We start from the raw sequence: 21,018 nt of genomic DNA, 5'->3' as shown, positions 1-21,018 counted from the left end.
TATGAGACTGACGACCGATACCACAGACGACACGTTCTGCTCCATTTTTAATCACCTGTAAGCTTTTCAGGTTTGTTTGAGAAGTTCCAACAAGCAAGCTGTTGCAATAGTCCATTTGTGTATTAAGGATCGCTGCCGGGCTCATGGCCCTATTAGATTCTGATAGATAAGGACAAATCTGCCATGACAAATGGACGAAGTATGAGCAGGTGGTCATGAGGTGAGAGACATGTTATTTAGAGCTAGGAAGTTCATGGCCACCCAAGACAGAAATGCCTTCAAGACTTTATTCACCCTGTCTAGGTCTTTGCTGTAAATGCCCGATAGTTCTAGCTATCATTCTAACATTGCCTCTGGAATCCTCATCCATCATCCACACATGATCGGTCTCACCCACTGCTAGAAAATCAAAGACAAGGAGAGAAAACGCCAACATAGCATTACGGGTGATCATCTGTCTCATCCCCTGCGAGGAAATCAAAGACAAGGCGAGCAGGGACGTCATTTCACCAAAATGCCAGGGATAGCGGAAGTGACATCACATGACCTTTGACCCGTGATGACATTGGAGGAAATGATGTCATTTGACCCCCCCCACCTCGAAGTGACATAACGGGAAGCAATGAAACACGACCTTTCACCCCTTAACAAAACAGGAAGGGAAATCACATATTGTTCCTAAGTACACTACGAAAAATATGGTTACGATATCACTATCATGTTATATACATTTCATACAAGAATGGATCACCATATGTATCGTTAATATCAGTGTGTAAAGGCCTATATTACCAAATCACTGTGAAGGCAAGCAGACATCCAAGGTCAAATTATAATGATATGGTATTATATAGCACTTACGCTTAAGCGCTTTATATAGATCAAATATACATACAATATCACACAACCTGTGTTGGTACTCATTTATTGACCTCAGAAGGGTGAAAGGCTCAGTTGAGGTGTTTAGGAACACACTAAACCAGTGGCTCACCCCCTGAAGTGTGCCTGAAATAAACCTTTAATGAGTCTAGCAATTATTGGATGGTATTCCAGAAAGACAAATTGTGTGTTATTCCTATTCTTATTTAGCGTCACTGCTCATAGTGATAAACTTGTGGAACCCTGTATTTTGAATGTTTTAAAAAATTTTTATACGAGTCCTGAACCACAAAGTCAGCTACTCCAAAAATAAAGAGCCACATGACACTGGCCACATCCCAGGAGCTTACATTTATATATATATAAAAAAAGTAAAATAAAAAAGTAAAAAAAATTATAAAAAAGATACTTTTTTTCTAGGGGTAGCAAGGGAGACCACAAGGGTAGCAAGGGAGAGCTCAGAGGTCGCAACTGCGACCCCTGGCGACCCCCAAATGACGTCCCTGAAGGAGAGAAAAGGCCAACATAGCATTACAGTGGATCATCTCTCTCACCCCCTGCTACCGCATCACTGAAAAGGGGAGAAGTATCATTAATCCCAGACAGAAACACAGACACAAACATCGGTAGCTCCACAGATCCAGAGAAAGATAGACACAAGAAAGCAAATATTGATAGGCCCACATACACCAAAAGGCAGATGCATAGGTAGAAATATTGGCCAGAAAACACACAGGCCAACAAACCCATAAAACGCTAGACCCACAGACCCACAAACAATAGGCCCTAAGGCACATAGACACACAGACCCAGGGAGGGAGAGATCCACAGACCCAAATGGAGATAGAAAGCTAGAACCATGCGACCAAAAAACACAAAGATAGAGAGACGAATACACCTAGAAACGCAAAGAGAGATATCCCACAAGATCCACAAACACAACGATAAATAGACCCCCAGGGACCGTCAGACCACTGATAGCCCCATACACCCAGAATGAAAAAGATAGATAAATCTGTGGACCCAGGGACCAAAAGACCATCAGCCCCAGACACCCAGATATAGATAGACTCATAGACCCACTGATACATACACCCGCAGACCCACAGACTGAAAGCCAGGCAAACCCATGACCCGAAGACCCACTGGCACAGATAGTGATAGATCTATGGAGCCACAGTGCCGCAGATACATAGACCTAAAGCCTAAGAGACACAACGATACAGAGGCCACAGACACATAGACTAACAGAATCATAAATAGACCCACAGCTCTAAAGGAAAATAGATCCACGGGCACAACCAGAAATCGGCCATAACCCATCGACCCGCAGACCCAAAGGTGCAGAGATAGATAGACCATGCATGGGGCAGCTGACTTCCCTCTCATCATGGTCCCTTTCTTGACTGGACCATCAGCGGCCATGTGTTTGCTACCCATCTTAGGGTCCCCTGCATTTGGAGGGATAACTGGGGGAGGATGGTCACGGCCCTGGCACATGTTTGCTGAGCTCATCTGATATTGTCTTCTCTCCGCAGACCTCCAGCAGCACAGCCACACGAGGCCAGCTTGATAAGCCCGACTCGCTACAGGAAGGCCAAGTATGTGGAGTACAGCGACGCCTCCTTCACTCAGGTCAAGCCGGGACAGGCCTCGATGGGTGAGAATTTTCATGGACGACCGTTCATGACTTGGGAAGTGAAGGAAGCAGAGAATGTTGTGTGATGAAGAGGATTGTAGCTGTGTTAGAGATTTAACTTATCTGGTGTGGCTTGTTGTGTTAAGTGAGAGGGGTTAGTAGCGGTCGTGACGGAAGCTGGTGAGAACTGGCACTGATGTTGGGGGCTCTGTGAATTGGTGGGACTTTTACTGAGGCAGCCACTGGCACAGTTACCATGACTCCATCAAAGTAGGACTTACTTAGAGATTTGACCCTACACCCACTCTGCGTTCTGACCCGACTCACATTTGTAGGTAGTCCAGTATGAACGGTGATAAATAAAGTAATTAATGATAGAGGAATGCCCACAACACCGAGCTGATATTTCGGATATGGGCTTGTTTGACCTAAAAACCCTGACCTGCTGGCCATTTGACCTAATTTGTTTGACCTACTGCGGAGGGAGAACCCCTGTAACCTACCATATTGTGGGGGGAGACCCCACACACCCCCCTGACTTCCCCCATCTCAACCTATACCCTTACCCCACCCCAACCCACCCCACAACTATTTCTTAATTAAGGTGTACCATGTGACCTACCGAATTAGGTCAAAAAGATGCGGTCAAATGGGAGCAGGTCAAATTGGACAGTACCGATATTTCTAATTCCCATTATTCTTCGCAGGTATCCTGGGCCCCACCATTCGGGCTGAAACCTACGATACAGTGGTGGTCTACTTCAAGAATATGGCCTCGCACCCATTCAGCATCCATGCGGTGGGGGTGTCCTACTGGAAGGAGTCCGAAGGTGAGTGGAGACCCTGCTAGCAGGATCCGCAGCTTGGGTGCTGGGGACTATTACCGAGAGCAGGATTTGGAGAGGGGGACTATTAGACACAATTCAAAGTGGTAAGCATTATCTGAGCACATGTCCTGTAGCAGGGATAATTACCTGGGTACAGGAGTTGCAGTGGGACTTACCTGTGCACAGCATTTGTAGGCGGGGCTATTATCTGGACCCAGCGTGCAGTGGAAAATATTATCTTATCACAGGAGGTGCATTGGGGGCAATTATCCGACCACAGAAGTCGCTTTGTTGCCAAATATGGGTGTGTGTTCAAACATAGCTTTATTCGGCTATAAAAACCATGGAAGCATCACCACATTACACACACAAAAAAATTACACAATTCATAAAAAGCAAAAAAGCAAAAAAGCAAAAAAAAACAAAAAAGCAAACATTAATAATCAAGCAAAATACACTGGAATTCAGACACAGTGAAAGTACATACTATAATATTTAAGTAAGATTTAAAATGTAATCACAGCAATCCCAGAATAAACGATCTTCTTAACCAAGCCCTAAAAACAAATGTAAACATAAAATAGATTGTATTGAGATCATTACTATTTTTACAAAAGCGTTCAGCTGCAGCAGTCAGTCTGATGTCCCTCAACCTAGAAAGAGATAGCAGATACCATTACCTCAAATCCTTCTATCCTGGACAAAACCATAGAAAATGTGTTGTCGTTTCCCGAGGGAAACCACAGACCTTGCCCTGGCAATTGTTGGAACCAGACCACTTGGCTGTAACTGTAGCCAGCTTCAAAGTGTCATTACGCAGCTGAATGCATAATGCTCGAGCGTAGCCAGGACCAACATAGTGTAAGTATGGCTCAATACCCTCTGGCTGGTTTAATTCAAAATACTGGGAACCGGCCCTCAAATTGATACAAGCTCATTTCATGCTATTGATAGTTGCCTCGTGACATGCTTTGTTCACTGTCTTCTTAGAACTAGGAGACAAACCTGCAAGGTTGCACAAGAAAAACCAAGTCCAAACCCGTTAAACCTTTACGGACAAACCTAAGCCAAGGCAGAGAGCCTGGTCCAGGCACATTCAACAGACTACTGAGCACACCTCTGTATTTACCCAGTTAAGGCGCACTCCAAATTCTAACCCAGTATAAGATTGGTTTTGTCGCCAGTACCTCAGAAATTGCCTCCTTAAGATCACATTCCCAATGGAGGCCGGCCATGGGTGCTCCTTTTAGCTGCATTAGTAAAGCTCTCAAAAAGTTATTATCAACTACGTTTAGTGAAGGAATTGTATGATGGCTCACAATTCTGCCCCGTACATAGTTGCTGCCCAACCTTGCACGACCGGAGAAACTGCTTCTCTACTGTGGCTGTAATAAAAACGACAAACTCCTCCAATGTACCTTTCTAGGGTGGCCACTGCCTTTATATGATGGGCCGACCAGGTATGATCTTCTGAAAACCGGACCCCAAAATAATCGTATAAGCTCACCTGCTCCATGGTACACCATTCAATTGCGATCGTCAGTTTGATGTTCTTACTGGATTTCTGGCTAAATACCCTCACTTTGGTCTTCTCTGTATTAAGCACCATGGAAAGTGCCTTGCCTTTCCCAACGAAAGATGGCAGATTCTGTCTCAGTCCCATAGAGGTTGTCGAAAGTGACACCGCGTCATTGACATAAAATAACGCAGGGAGCCTATCTTTCCCCAAGTTTGGAGGGTCAAGACTACAGTCTAACAGATCCTCAATGATTACATTGATATATAAACAGAATAAGCGGGGGGCCAGCACACACCCCTGGCAAACCCCCCTCTCTACCTCAAATAGTTCTGTTGTCTCCCCTCCCAGCCCCCCACCTCACTCATTCCCTATTATCAGTGTATAGAGACTGAATATTTGCCACGAGATACCCTGGGATGCCCTTATTCTTCAAAACGGACCACAACGTCCTACGGGAAACACAATCAAATGCCGTACGCAAATCTACTAATATTGCATCGATATTAGAGTGCTGTACAGAGACATGCTTAGCCAAGATGGCACTTAACCAAAAGCACTGATCAACAGTGCTTATCCCAGTATGAAAGCCGGATTAGAGATGATTTATTAGACCACCCCTGAGATGCCCGGTGTTGAAGTCGCGTCAGCTAGACCTTGGCATAGACCTCACCTCCAGAAGAGCGATGGGCCTGCAAGTCCCTGGATGCTTCTTGCCTCCCTTCTTGAATATCAGTAGAATTATTACATCGCGCCAGGATAGTGGAACACTCCCAGACCTGGTGACAAAGTCTAACACACGGGTCAACAATCATGCCCAGATATTAAGCTCCTCCTTGAGCAGGTCGATAGGGACTATATCAGGGCCTGGCGCCTTCCCACTTCCCAGACCTAAAATGGCTGCCTCCATCTCAGTGATTAAAATTGGCGGGTAATTCTCGCCGAGAAGTTCAATGCTGGCACTCTGAAATATTTCATGGGTCTCACCATGTCCATTTTCATATAAATTGCTGAAGTGTTGAAACCATTCATTCAGAGGTATGTAGCAAAAAACAATCACTTCAGAATTCGAGTCTCTCCCTTTTATGAGCTTCCAAAAACTAGCCTGGCCATCCCTTGCACAGCAAGACAGCAATTCATCCCATCTGTGGTTTGCCTGTTCTGCATTCCTTGTAGCAAGCACTGACTTGAGGTTTGTCAATCAGAGCTGTATTTTCGAGATAAATGAACAGGTCTTGTTTTGCCATCTAGCTGTCCTCGTTGTGCCAGCCCTACTCCTTAGGGTGATCTTTCTAATTCTCCCCACTGATTTGCTGAAAAAAGGCTGCAAGGCTTTCACCATATCATTATATATATATCCCCAATACGGGGGAGAGGGCCATCAGCCATCCAAATACTTGCAATATGTAAATCAATACTTGCATAAATACTGGGCTTAACCACGAGCAGATCTAAAGACCATTTAACAGCCTGTCTTGAGTGCCCCAAAATGGAAGTCTGGTATAAAATAAATAAATAAATAAATAAATAAATACCTTATCATAACCTAGCAACATCAGTAGCGCATGGTTGGAGCCTAACAGGTTTAACTGACTGTAATGGGGGTCCCCATATGCTGCACCCGGATCATCCCACAAACCACTTAACACATCAATCGGTGCAAACTGAACATTAATGTCGCCCATCGCCAGAATCAGGGGAGTGATGCTATTGACAGTTTCATTGTCCTTAATTATACAATTGGTTGCCTTGACACTTTCCAGTGGTGCAGTCCCACCAGGTCCATTATAGATGTTGACGATCAGTGTATTGCACCCATCCGTAGAGACACCTTCCAACCATAAGACGTCATCCCAACCTCAGGGGACCTTTTTAATATAATGCAGGGCTGACCAGAAAAGCCAATCAACCTTTGGGTCTTCCTCTGGTGCACTTTGTTGCATTTTTACAAAAATAGCTAAAATCCTGCAGCTCTATATTAATAATATTATAATTATTGCTTATTTATAATACCCAGAGGTTTCTAAGCACGGACCCGGGGATCGAACCTGTGTTGCTCCCCATCATCTTGCTTCCAAGGTGAGCACGTTGCCCCTGAGCTGTCCTCCCGAGTCTTACCACTGTCATCATATGACTGGACAAATCTAACCCATTCTGAATCCATCCACAGTCTTTCCACCCAGCCACATTCCAGGACATCACCTTACATTCTACTTTTGCTTTGACGCCACCCGACACCAGTGGCTGTCGGGCAGTAGAGTGGTCACTCTCAACAATTTCCTTGGATAGTCAGTCCACCTCCTCCAGTCCCTCCCCCCTCTTTGGTCCAGACGTCATGTTCCGCCTTTATCCATGGCTAGGTGTTTTGCGGTTGGACAATGGGGCATTTGGATAAAGGGTAATTTGGGTACAGGCTGGGGAGTAAGTTTGGGACTCCATTGAGAATAGTCCGTCTACTAGGACTGTATTCACCAAGGAAATCTGAATACGATCCCGGTCTCCCGGATGCATCCGGCCTCCCTCACAGTTAAGGATGCCTTACCGTATTAGGGACCTGCACGCCCTGACGTGACGCAGCCAGTACACGGTTTTATTCACCAGTGATGACTGGTTTTCAAAATATCCTGCACCTGACCTGGGAACCCCATCCATATAGACATCCTTTGCATTCCCTCGCGTTAGATGCCCCCTCTGTTCTGTCTGATTAGCAGCAGTTAATTGCCCGCACGAACTGTGCCAGGGAACATTCCAGGCTCTAGTAGGATTCGGTCCTAGCAAGTTGACACAATCATTAGGAATGGCAGACATTGGCCCTAAAACCCCATGATAGCATGACTAGGGCCACAGCTGATGGGCAGACCAGGCCCTTCGGGAAATTGATCGTATCTAGGGATATGTAGTCTGGGGGTTTTAAAACGTGAGGACCTAGCTGGGGAGCGATGGAGCGCTGTTCAAAGGTCACACGTGGGATACAGGGGTAGCAGAGGAGCTGGGATGCACAGGAGTTGCAGTGGGGACAATTATCTGACTACAGGCCTTATCTGGACCCAAGGTTTGAAATGAGGGCTATCATTTAAGCCCCCGACCAAGAGGGCCCTACCAAGTGTTGCCACACCCCCTATATTGCGCCAGACTTTTTTTTTCTCACAGAATGGGGATGCATATAATTAAACTGACTTTAGGCAACTCGCACGAAGAACGCTCTCCCTAATAAGCACCTCTGTCCGAAGAGGACAATGTATGTAACATCTTTTTAGAGGAGGTAGAGAGAGAGCCCACTCCGACTCTTCCAGTGTATTTCACCATCTTATGAGCGTGTCATTCTCATTCTGACCCACCCCATATCTTCCACGGATGGGGCCGAAGCTAAAATCGACCGGTGTCTGCACTGGAATACTAGATGCAGCTCTTCCATCTTGGTGCAGATAGGCTTGGTCATGTGATGAATGCACACAGTCAGACTCTTCTCCATTCCAGAAGGGTATCACCTCTTCTTCACTTCTAAAGCTTCTTTTGGAGACCATCTCCTGTCAGAAAATATGCATGTTTTCCACTGTCCCCCCCCCCCCCAAGGAGATCCCTCCTGCTTGCATCCCACAGGGTCCATCATAAAAGCAGAAGATTAACTTAAAAAAGCACTTGATTATTTATTTATTGGTCATTTGTATGGCACCCATACACAAGTGTTTCCAGCGCCACAAGACAAAAAAGGGTGGGGGCGGCATAGGGATACAAACAACAGTGACGGATATATTGGCCTCGTGACAATCCTACCGTGCAAGTGCAGAGACAGGGATGATAAAAGTGCATGGGAGGGTAGTGTAGGGGGCAGGGATGGGAGGGGGTGAGGTGCCAACGTGGTGCGCCCAAAGGGGTGAGCAAGTGCTGAGGAGAGCCACGAGGGCATGTACCAGGGGAAGGGGGGGAGGACAGACAAGTGCAGTGGACAGGGTGGACCAGATTCGGGCTAGTTCGGGGAAGGGCGCGCGAGGGCAAGTACCAGGGGAAAGGGGGGGAGGAGGACAGATAAGTGCAGTGGACAGGGTGGACTAGATTCGGGCTAGTCCGGGGAAGGGCGCGCGAGGGCAAGTACCAGGGGAAAGAGGGGGGGAGAACAGATAAGTGCAGTGGACAGGGTGGACTAGATTCGGGCTAGTCGGGGAAGGGCGCGCGAGGGCAAGTACCAGGGGAAAGAGGGGGGGGAGGACAGATAAGTGCAGTGGACAGGGTGGACTAGATTCGGGCTAGTCCGGGGAAGGGCGCGCGAGGGCAAGTGCTAGTAAGGTGGCTTGTTATTATTATATTTATGATAATAATAAGGGGTGCTGGTGGAGACTGGTTGGGGATGGTCTGGTCGCTGTATGACACAGAAGGGACCAGGCACCAGTCACAGCGGCGGAGATACATTAGCACGGGAGGGGGAGAAGGAAGGAAGAGGAGAAAAGGAAAGTCTTGAGAACTTTCTGGAATTTAAGAAGATCTGGCTCAAGTCTGAGGGGGGCAGGGAGGCTGTTCCGAGGGAGGATCCTGACAAGGAAAGGAATCTACCTTCTGCTCTCTGTGTGGAGAAGCGTCTGACCTGAAGAGAGTTGGAGTTAGAGGACCGAATAACTCTAGCTGGGAGGTATTTAGAGAGAGAAAGCTGGATTTAGAGAGGACCCAAGCCCCAGACAGCCTTGTGGATGATTCAAGGGGTCTTGAATTTGATCCTTGCAGTCACCGGGAGCTAGTGGAGAGATTTTAGGGCCGGGGAGAGGTGGTCCCTGGGCTTGAGGCCAAGGATAAGTCTTGCAGCCCTATTGCGGATTAGCTGAAGAGGGTGAAGGGAGGAGAGAGGCAGATTGAGGAAGAAGCTGTTGCAGTAGTCCAGCCTAGAGAGAAGCAGGGCTCTGGAGACATGGAGCCTCTGGGGGAAGGTGAGGAACAGGAGAATGCTTCTAAGGAGATGAGCAGATGTCCCAACAAGAAGGACCTCTGTCTCACTGGCATTGAGGCAGTGATCATTAGAAGAGCACCATGACTGAATAGCAGTCAGGCAACCAGGAATGAGAGGGGAAGAGGAGGAGGCATAGGAGGGAGCTTAAAGGAGAGCTGAATGCTGTAAGCATAGCACTGGAAGTGAGGAGAGAAGGTGGAGATCAAGTGGGCCAGGGGGCAAGGTAGATGTTGAAGAGCCATGGCGATAGCATAGAGCCCTGAGGGACGCCACAGGTAGAGAGTGAGGTGGAGAATAGGAAAGGGCCCAATTGCACTTGTGAGTGTTCGTTTGAAAGGAAAAGGTCAGCCATGCCAGTGCCCGCTATGTGATGCCAAGGGTGTCACAGAGACGATTTATGCGGATGGTATGATTGACCGTGTCAAAGGCAGAGGAAATATCAAGAAGGATCAGAACAGAGGGAGGGTTTGAATCCAGGTTAGAGAGCAGGTCTTCACTGCTGTTCAGGAGAGCAGTTTCCGTGCCTCTGGATGCTCTGAAGACAGAATGGTGGTCGTGGAGGCAGCCAGCCAATTCGGTGTGGTGGGTCAGTTGGGAGATGATCAACTCTCCATGAGTTTGCGCAAGAAAGGGGTGATAAAGATAGGGTGATAGTTAGCTGGGCATGAAGGGTCTGCAAATGGCTTTTTTAGGAGAGGGTACACAAGGGGATTCCTGAGGGGTCGAGGGAAAGCAGTGGTTGCAGAGGTCAGCCAAGGAAGAGGCGAGGGAGTAGATGTTGTCCTTGATAGTTCTGGAAGAACAGGGGGACCACCTGTTTGGAGAAGACTTTCATAGAGCGGACTACTCTAGAGAGCTGCACAGTTGCAATGGGAGAGAAAGAGGACTGTATATGGGGAGAGCGGGATCAAGCTAGGCAAGGGAAGAGAAGGGGTTGCGAAGAGGAGTCAAGGACAGTACAGACAGGATGTCCTGAGTTTTGGAGAAGTGGGAGGCCAGTGCAGTGCAGAGGCCTTCTGAGGGGAGGGGAGAGGCAGAGACTGCAGTAGGATTAGTTCCTCGCAGCTTTTGAAAAGTTCAGCCTTGTTATTGGTGGCCCCAGAGATGCAGGCTTGGACATGAGCACTCTTCTTGGAGTGGATAGTGAGACAGTATTGCCTTGGTATTAGTCGACCCACCAGCTTGTCAGAGGATGTACCTGAGGCCTGCCACTTCCGCTCAGCAGCTTTGCACTTGCATTTCAAAGCTGACATGTCAGAGTCATACCAAGAGTTGTATTTGGAGGCAGGCTTCATGAGAATGTTCATGTCCAGAGTGTTAAAGATGGAGATTAGACTTTGCCGAGTCGGTAGAGGAGTCAGAGGTAGGGTTAGGAGGAGGGATGAAGGTGGTGGCGAATGCAGTGACTGACACCCGCTTCATTGGTCGAATGACGGTGAAGGAGACTGGCAGTGGGGGCGGAGGCATTGTCAGGGGGCCAGGGAGCTGAACGTGGTAGGAGAGGAGAGAGTGGTCGGGCCAGGAGAGTGGGGTAATTAGAGGGTTGGAGAGAAGGATGTCTAGTGATATTAGAGCATCCGGGTGTGTCCGGCAGAGTGGGGTTGGCCAGAGGGCAGAATTGTGAGAGAGAGAGTCACAGGGGTCATGAAAGAGTACAGAGTCCACAACCTGAGAGGCCAGATGGATATTAATGTCCCCAAAGAAGAGACGTTTGAGGGAGGAGGCCAGGAGAGAGGAAGAGAGGTTTGCAAATTCTGAGAGGAAGAGGGCAATAGGTCAAGGGGACCTGTAGATCGTAGCGAGAGTGTGATAGAGAGGGAAGGAGCGACAGATAGCCTGCAGTCAAGGCATTCAAAAGAGGAGTAGGATTAATTTGGAATGATGTTGGGGGTTGCTGTGGGGACTATTCTCTGGGCACAGGAGCTATAACGGTGACTATTATCTGAAAAGGGAGGCTGCTGTGAGGACTATTCTGTGTACACAGGCAGTATAGTAGGGACTGTTATATGAACATAGTGGTAGCTGTTGGGGCTATTCTCAGGGCACATTAGGTATAATGGGGACTATTCTATGACTACATGTTTTGCTGTAGTGAGTATATTCTCTGGGCACATGAGCTGTAGTGGGGACTATTATATGAACATAGGCATTGCTGTAGTGACTATTCTCTGGGCACAGGAGGTACACTGGGGACTATTATATGAAGACAGGCATTGCTGTAGTGACTATTCTCTGGGCACAGGAGGTACACAGGGGACTATTATACGAACACAGGCATTGCTGTAGTGACTATTCTCTGTGCACAGGAGCTGTAGTGGGGACTATTATATGAACACAGGCATTGCTGTAGTGACTATTCTCTGTGCACAGAAGGCACACTGGGGACTATTATATGAACATAATCATTGCTGTAGTGACTATTCTCTGCACAGGAGGCACACTGGGGACTATTATATGAACATAATCATTGCTGTAGTGACGATTCTCTGTGCACAGGAGGTACACTGGGGACTATTATATGAAGACAGTCATTGCTGTAGTGACTATTCTCTGGGCACAGGAGCTGTAGTGGGGACTATTATATGAACACAGGCATTGCTTTAGTGACTATTCACTGTGCACAGGTGATACACTGGGGACTATTATATCAAAAGGAGCAGCAGTTTACATTTAATGTGAGAATGATGGGGAGAGCAGTTTGAGGGGTGCAGAGTGTGTGGAGAGGCTGGGGTCTCAAATGTCTGTATAAGGTGAAATGGTGTTTAGCTGGTAGGTTGTCCTATTTCTCCAGACATAACTGTTTAAACGTGCAATTCACGTTGACACAATACAAAGGTCTGCTTGTGAAGGGTGTAGGGGACATTTCGAGAAGACAAACTAAAGGGAAAGACGCTGTGACCATAACCAGGGCCCCAAAGAACCAAGGCCTGGCAATCCTCAATGGTTAATACTCATTGCAATTTTAATATTCTAACAATGGTGACAGCTGATATATGCGTCATTGTGAGGAGACCCATTCCATACTTTTAAGGGTTGTATCTATGGCATTGGTCAGTCTATGCACACCCGGCTCTCAATAATCTCACATAGGGGCAATTCTTTGCACAGGATGGGCCATATGAAAGTGCTCACTGCACATTCCATGAAAACACACATGCCTGCCATCTCACCTCTGAGCAAAATGCAGTCGCTATTCTCGAGAGCGCCGTCAGCATAAGGTTACCTGCACTACCATAGCCGCAGCTGGTTTCACATCTGTCCCTGAAAAACAGAGGTTTTGCGAGGCCTCCCATCATGTGTTGCTGGTTCCAGTTTCCATAAGTGTTTGCATTATCCGAGCCCATCCAATGGGTTGGAGCGGGAGGATCTTGGAGAGGTTCTGGTAGCCTCCTTACAATGCATGTTTATTGCCACAGGATAGGATGGCGAGGATGCTCAGACTAGGCCTGCTAGGGATGAAGAGGAACCTGCATGCAGATATACACAACACAACACAACACCCCACACCCACACAAGCTTCATCAGCCATAAGCCCTCATTGAACATGCCAGTGTCCACCTCTGCTTATGGGATCCCAGTGTAGTGATTCACACCATTTACATTTGTAAACATCTACTGGAAAGCCTCTTCCTGAATAAGGTTGACCTAAAAGACATAATGAAGAAATGGGAAAAGTTCAAAGGGTTATGAAAAAAAAGGAAAGCGTGGCGGGTCGGTGGAGGGAAGCTGGTGTGGCATGGTGGGTATTAATACCCATGAGGGGGAAAAAAAAAACATGGAAATCAAAAACAAGCCAAAAAACCTGACCAGACTGAGAAGACTACTTGGTACATTCACCCACACATGTACCAAGTTCTAATGTACATGTACTAAGTTGCTGACTGCCTCTCTGACCCACAGTCGATCAATTACCGATTTACTAATGTGATTAGCCACTTAAACATGTTCTCAATTCACTTACACACACACACGCTCTCAGTCACTGGCTCAGGCATGCATTCACTCACGTGTGTACTCACCCACTGGATCAGCAAGGTACTCACTCATCCCCCCTTCACTCTTAAACAGCTGTCCCTTCCTGAATCAGATGTACTTGCACCTTTGTGAAACTCACTATTTCCTTAACCCACTCACTGTCTTAACAGAAGGGTGAATAATCCGATAGACGAACCAGATCAACCAAGGCCGCTCTTTTATTTTTAGGCGACGGATATAATGATGAGACCAGCCAATCAGAAAAGGACGACGGTGCGGTGGAACCTGGCGGAACCCATACATATGTCTGGGAGATTCCAGACAACTATGGGCCCTTGGAAGCAGATGCTGCATGTCTCACCTACGCTTACTTTTCGCACACGGATGCTCCCCGGGATTTCAATGCCGGCCTGATCGGAGCACTGCTGGTCTGCAGGCCAGGTGAGTGGAGTGGAGATGAGAACACAATTATGCTTTAATTGCACACCATATGCTTTCTGTGCATAATTATGTTCAACATTCCAGTGGAACTACACACACCTGCTAATAGGTGTTTGTGTTGCATACCATACACACATGATTCATACAATGGCTTTGTGCGTTCTGCTAACCATAAAAGTGATGGGTGGAAGGTTTTGGATAGATCTGAACCACTGGCACTGCTCTGGGCAACCTTCCACACCACTGATTTTTAGCCCGTCTGCGCCATTCCTAGGCATGTCTAGGGATGCCTGTGGTCTCATGCAGAAGGGATGTGATTTAGCCGTTAGGGTTGGACTGCCCCTTTGCCTGATTTGCATATGGTCTTTCCCCTTCTGTAACGGTTTGGCAGGTGAAGAGCGATGCTCTGGAGGGTTGCCCAGAGAAAGTGCCAGAGGTTTAAGATGAATTCTAAATCCCTTTTTGTTTTGCTTTGTGTATTCTTAACCATAACGTCTTCCACTTTAATGGCCAGTACTTCCTAGAGGCTGAGGGGATGTCAAAGGGCACAAGCTTGGCCCCCTTATATGCTAGTTTGTGAGTAGACTGATTGAAATGCATCACCGCCCAGAGGTGCAAAGGGGAAATGCATGATGAATGATGGATCAGATTGATATATGTATCGATTATGACTTGTGAGGGGTGTTAGATGAGTAAATCAATGTCATATTATCAATATTATTGATCAGAATTGAACATCTACTTGCATGAAAAAAACGCGCTGGCTCCAGGATCTCTTTAATGTTATTGTAAACTCTTAACACAGAGAAGTAAATGCTTAGGCAAACTTCTGCCATTAATGATACACTGAGACACTGAGACATAGACACACGCGTGCACACACACACACACGCGCACTTGCGCGTGCGCATGCGCATAGGTTGTGCGTAAAGGCAAAAGGGACTGCTCTTTGCACCAAGATTTCTGAAAGAGTAGCAAGGTTAATCAATAATACTCCAATGAAGTAGTCACACGCCCCTGAAGGTGAAGGTGCATCAGCTCGTTAAGTGCAAGGAGCGCAAGGTGTTAGGAGCCATTTCTCAAGGTGTTGCTTAAGCAATTATCACTTATGTTATGTTAAATGTTAAATGTTAAAGGTATTTGTACCGCGCACAATCACCGACGGAGTTGGTCCCCAGGCGCTCTGGCGGATCTGCAAATGAGAAGGTGGGATGGATTAGTAGGTGAAGCGGGAATAGGATAGTGAGAGGAGTGGTGTTCTGTTGGCAGCTTCAACTCGGTATACACCCCGGGTGCTGAGCTTCAGTGCGAGTATCGGATCGATGTAAGTCCTCGTGTGCTGTTGGTGTTGCTTATGTGTTGTTGCGGTGTTGTGAAGTGCAGATTGTAGTGCAAGAGATGGTTGTGTGAGGGTTTTGAGTCAGATAAGTCTGCAGAAATGCTGAGTTTTTTTGTTTGTTGGTTGTATGAAGTTTAACAGAAGTTCCGAAGTCTGTCCGAGTGTGGCGGTCGCCAATCCTCCCATTCTCATCAGGGTGAGCAAAAGGGGTTACGCCTGGCAGGGTTTGGTTTGTGTGGGGCGCTCCCTGTGCTGTTCTAACGGGCTCTGTAAGTGTTCTAATCGCTCCTTACTGTTCTATTCTAGCGAGCTCTGTAGGTGTTCTAATGCTGATGGATTGATTAATGTGGGTTGGGTGTCTATTCTCCTCCTTGGGTGCTGGTGGTGGTGTAGTGGACTCTTCAGACAAACTTTCTATCTAAATGTGTCTGCCGGTTTGGATATGGTCCGCCCGGTACGTACGAGTGGATGAGTCACTTAAGGGCTTTCGTCTGGGTCTAAGTATGTGATCAGTCTCTGGAGACTTCCTTTTGTGGCTATTTCCCATGATACCTTATGGTCTGTTGTGTGGTCGGTTCTTTGGGTTGAGTGTTGGTCCAATTTGAGAGTGGCCGAGGTTGGAGTTATTTTCATCGTTGTTTTAATGGCTGGGCATTCTACTGCGTCGCTTTTGTGGTTACGCTGTGAAGAGCCATGATGTGAGGAGTTTCCTGAATGCTAGGTGGTTTGTTGTGTTCTGTATATCCCTAGGTTGGTCATTCCAGGCTTTAGGTGCCTGGTGAGAGAAAGAGGATCCTCCAAGTTTTTTTCTGTTGTAGGGTTTTGGTTCCAGGCGTATGTCGGGGCTTGATCTCAGTGTTCTTGTCGGTTGATGTAGGCGTAGTTTATCGCTTAGGAATTCTGCGCCTTGTTTGTGTATTGCTCTGTGCGTGATGCACATGGACTTGAACTTTATTCGCTGTTTTAATGGTAGCCAGTGTAGTATTTTTAGCGCGGGTGTGATGTGTTCTCTTCTGGGTAGCTTGAGGAGGTGTCTGGCTGCTGCATTTTGTGTGCGTTGCCGTTTTTTGAGAAGTTGTTCGGGCATGCCCAGGTATAGGCTATTGGCGTAGTCTACTCTGGACATGATCAGAGCGATGATGGTAAGTGTTTTGTTGGCGAATGACAGGAACGGTAGAATCCTTTTTGCTGCTCGCAGGAGGAAGAAACATTTCTTGAGTAGAGAGTTTACTTGTGGCTCTAGAGTGAGGTTGTTATCCATCAGGACCTCTAGATTTTTTACAGTTGATGATGGTTCTGGTGTGGTGCCAAGCTCTCTTGGCCAGGGGATGCAGTTGATGTCTCCTCCCTTTTTTGAAACAATCATTATCTCTGTTTTGCCTGGGTTGATTTTGAGATGGTTGAGGTTCATCCAGTTGAATATGTCGCGAAGGCAATTCTCTAGTGTGGTGTTTTCTTCTCAGGTGTCTTGTATGTTGAAGATAATTTGAGTATCGTCGGCGTAGTTGTAGCATGTGAGGCCATGTTTTTTGATGAGTTTGATTAATAGGTACATGTAGATGTTGAATAGAAGCAGCGAGAAGGATGATCCTTGTGGTACTCTGCATGTGGAGACTCTGGGTTTGGATTTAAAAGGTTTCATCCAGACGGTTTCGGTTCTGTTTGTTAGGAAGGATTTGTACTGTTGTCCGAGTCTGCGTTAGTTTTTAGGTCGTCCCATATTGAGAGGAGAGCTGATTCTGTTCCTCTCATTGGTCTGAAACCAACTTGTGCCTGGTCTAGTAGCAGTGCTCTTTATGCAGGTGCAAGGCTCACAGTGGACACTAATGAAGGCTCCGGTTGCAATCCCAACATTAAAAAGAAATAAACTATTGATGGCACATGTACATTAAAATAAGCAGCATCACAAACCATTTCAGTTTATAATTAGTCATACAGCTGAAAGACATATTTTCAAAAACAACCATTGTCAAAATAATGTGATGTATTCTATGCAGATAAAAATCTCTAGAACTGTATTTAAATCTCATGCTCAGAAAGAACTCTAATCCCAAGAATTTAAGGACATGACGTGCGTTTAGAACTAAACAATGAAAGTAGATTATCTGGTGAACCAGAAGAAGGTGTCGGACAACTTCGTGACATGCTCAGAAAGAGTTTTATTTAAATTAAAAGAAAACTCCAAACTTGCCCGATTTCTATGAGGGATGTTCCCTACCTAACAAAAGTAAAACTATGGATGCACGTCAAGTCCACACAAAAAGTCTTCTGTCCGAATCATAAGTACCCTACCACTTTAGACAGTACCTAACTAAGAGAAAAGGGAGTCTTGCATAACAGCCTTGGTATGGACTTCTGCCTGGCTCTATGGCATTCGAATTGTTCTCAGTCTTACAGTTCTTACAGATTATCTTCACAGCTTTAGTATGAAATACTACAAGGACAGTTGACTTTCTGTCCTCTCCTTCCCCTTGACCGGAGCTGATTTTACCTGAAGCCAATAGAGTCAAGGAAGAATCCTGGTGACTTATTGGGGTCACAGGCAATGCAACTGTTTTTCCGGCACCCATACATGCAGAAAGGTTGCTTTGGACAGGGAGTACCATGCTGAAAGGGGAGTGCTTGTCCTCAAGAGGGGAGTCACTTCCAGTGAGGCCCCACTTGCCCAGACCCCTAGGGAGTGTTTTGCATAGGGGGCTCACCTCCATAGCCTCAAAGGGGTTGGCTCTCCTCTGGGGAGAAGGGACGAATCACCCAGATTCGTCACAACATGGACCCCAGAAAAGCTGAATGTATTGTTTACACACGCACAGGGTGTGTTGCACTTTTATAGGTTAAGCCCTATACAACCATTTAACAAGAACACACACATAACAAGACATTGGAATGTATCAGCTGATAGTATGGTGTGTGTGTGTGCGCGGTGTCCGGTCAATTGGTCGACAACAAACTGGTCGACTGCAATTTGGTCGACACCATTTGGTCGAATGCCAAATGGTCGAATTTTTTATTTTTATTTATATATGTGTTTTGTGGGTTTTCGTGTGGGGAAAAAAAAAAAAAAGAAAAAAAAGGGGGTTGGGGGGGGGGGACCCCCCCAAAAAACCCAAAAAAGGGGTAAAAAAAATAAATAAAAAATTTGACCATTTGGCATTCGACCAAATGGTGTCGACCAGTTGTCCCGTCGACCAAATGTTTTCGACCAATTGACCCGCAACCTGTGTACGCATCACGGTGTGCTTGCAGTTTATCCTACATTGGCAGCACCAAGAGAAGCTAAAGGAAATGTATTTTAGAACACATCACCATATCGACGAATGCCAAGATGTGGTCCAGTACTTGCCCTTCTTTTATTATGTAATTCCAGTGAGTTTTGGCTATAAGTGGTGCCGAAGTGCCAGCTGTGAGCCAAAACTATAGCATTGGAGTACAGCTAGCAGAGAGATGGGATACGAGGAGGGACCCAATGCTTGTGTGTGTTTGTTTTTTTACCCACCCATTGACTGCACATGGCCGTGTTATTCCCTATGAACATTCCCACCAAGTACTTGCCTCTTAAGGCCCCAAACACATCCTCCTGGGAACTCTTTTAGCTAGCTTTATCAAACAGTAACATCAACATGTGTGCTGTAAGTGCCTGCCAGTGGTATTTCTAAGCAGTCTTCTGAGAATTAATTGCTTAACTGGTGCTGTAAAGAAACTACGGGTGTAATAAAAATGCTTTAACCAAGTGTGCCTTTAGGCACTTGATTTATAAACAAACTTCTCCAAAAATCCAACAGTTGTGGCTTCTATATGGGTATTAGATGGGTATTTCCCAGGCACTGCAATCACATGGGCAGTATTTTGGTTTATTTTCGAGCTGCTACCAGTAATTGGCAGGCAGTCCCAACAGGTCACTGCCTCGCACATGGCTCTCACGAGGCTACACACAAGCCAAAGCTGTGGCGCTGCCAATACTCGTTTAGTTTTGGCTACAGTGGTGCACAAGCACCACCAAGGTGGAACCTCAAGCAGCAGTGGTAGTCGCATTCTTAGCACTCAATTCCAGAGTGAGTCAGCTAGACCTCTCACAGTTCCAGGGGACTCTGAAGTCTTTTCTTCCACACTGCAAAGGAGAGCAGAACCACAGGCTGCCGCTGTCTCCTACCTCGTCACGCTCTTCCTCGGCCCATCACATGCCCTTCCTCCCGAGCATGGCTTGGGGTAACTGTTCTTCTGTCTGTGCATTGAGGGATGGTGCGGAGCCGACAGCATTCAGGATCCCACTGGTATGTGTGGAGCCTAGGTCGAGGGCGCGGTGCATTGATAAGCCCGTGAGTGACTCCGGTGCTGCAATAGGGTATCAGCAAGTGGTCTGGGTCAGAAGTGGAGTGCAAGTTCAGAGCTGCAGGTGGGTCACAGTACTACATACTGGGTCAGATAGCACAGTGAGCTAAGCGCTCGCCCCTGATATCTGTGTGCAGCCTGCTGTGGCAGGTTTGAATCCCAGCAGGGTTAACCCAGCTTCTCATCCTTCCAAAGTCAGAAATTGCAGAGCACTCTGTGGGATATAAGGTCCTCTGTGATTTGAGTGGTGTGAGACCTATGGGTGTGTCGCGCTATATAAGAAATACATTATTATTACAATGGCTAAGGATCCTGGAGTTTACGACTGTTGTCAGCTTGGGGGTGCACCATCATGCGGGAGAACATAGTGCAGCCGCCGTGATATGGTGGTGAACATGATGTGAAGGGGAGCGCCTTTTGGTGGCTGTACCTCAAGGTGTTTGCAGGTCATGTGATGCTAAGTGTGGGGTGACTGCAGGGAAGAAATAGGATTCCAGGGGAAGGTCGAACCTCCACCCAAAGTGCAGGGGGAAGGCTAGTATAGAGATGGTTGGAACAGGGTGCCTTATTAAAGCATAAACTGAGAGCTTCTTGAGGGAGATGGCCCCATTAGTATCTGGGAGCTGTCCCCTTCCCCTATAAAAGGAGGCCGCACCTTGAAACACTTGTGTATAGCACGTTATAAATGCCATATCATATCATACCATACCATGTGTAGTGTATTCAGGCCACTGCAGGAGGTGTGCAGGCCCTCATCCATGGCTCCAGACCACTCTCATGGACTACAGATCAGACTGCGTGCCAGGAAGGGCTGGTAGCATTGTGCTGTCCAGTGCCTTCACCGAATAAAGCAAAGGATGAAAAGAAAAGCTGTAGGCGATCTGCTGGTTCACAGCCTCTGAAACGGACATTAATGGTATTTATTGAGTGGAGGCCGAACTTCTGGAGGCAACAGAGCACGTTTACAAGTCGTAACGGGAAGTACATGGCGAGGGCAGACGATTACAAGGGACCAAGGCAAGGAAGCGGGCAGATGACAATGGGGAAAGGGGAGGCCGGGCAATTTGGCAGCAAGGGATCTGCAAGCAACCAGGGGAGGAAAGCAGTGGAGAGCAGATCACTCAGTCTCAGGTTAGG

The 21,018-nt window shown here is 47.0% G+C and overlaps 1 protein-coding gene across 1 annotated transcript in view; it reads left to right on the top strand.

Annotated features, from left to right (window-relative positions):
* The window catches only part of F8 (coagulation factor VIII), a 906,500-nt gene that overhangs the window by 377,793 nt on the left and 507,689 nt on the right, over window positions 1–21,018 (top strand). Inside the window, exons 2-4 of the mRNA XM_069648978.1 lie at window positions 2,418–2,539; window positions 3,226–3,348; window positions 14,001–14,213. Of these exons, the coding sequence (XP_069505079.1) occupies window positions 2,418–2,539; window positions 3,226–3,348; window positions 14,001–14,213 (458 nt within the window). The remainder of the gene's footprint in view (window positions 1–2,417; window positions 2,540–3,225; window positions 3,349–14,000; window positions 14,214–21,018) is intronic.

The sequence above is a fragment of the Ambystoma mexicanum genome, chromosome 2q (assembly GCF_040938575.1).
Source record: "Ambystoma mexicanum isolate Mex_15411 chromosome 2q, UKY_AmexF1_1, whole genome shotgun sequence".
Lineage (NCBI taxonomy): Eukaryota > Metazoa > Chordata > Amphibia > Caudata > Ambystomatidae > Ambystoma > Ambystoma mexicanum.
The sequence above is the reverse complement of the archived record's forward strand: the minus strand, read 5'-3'. Positions and strand labels throughout refer to the sequence as shown.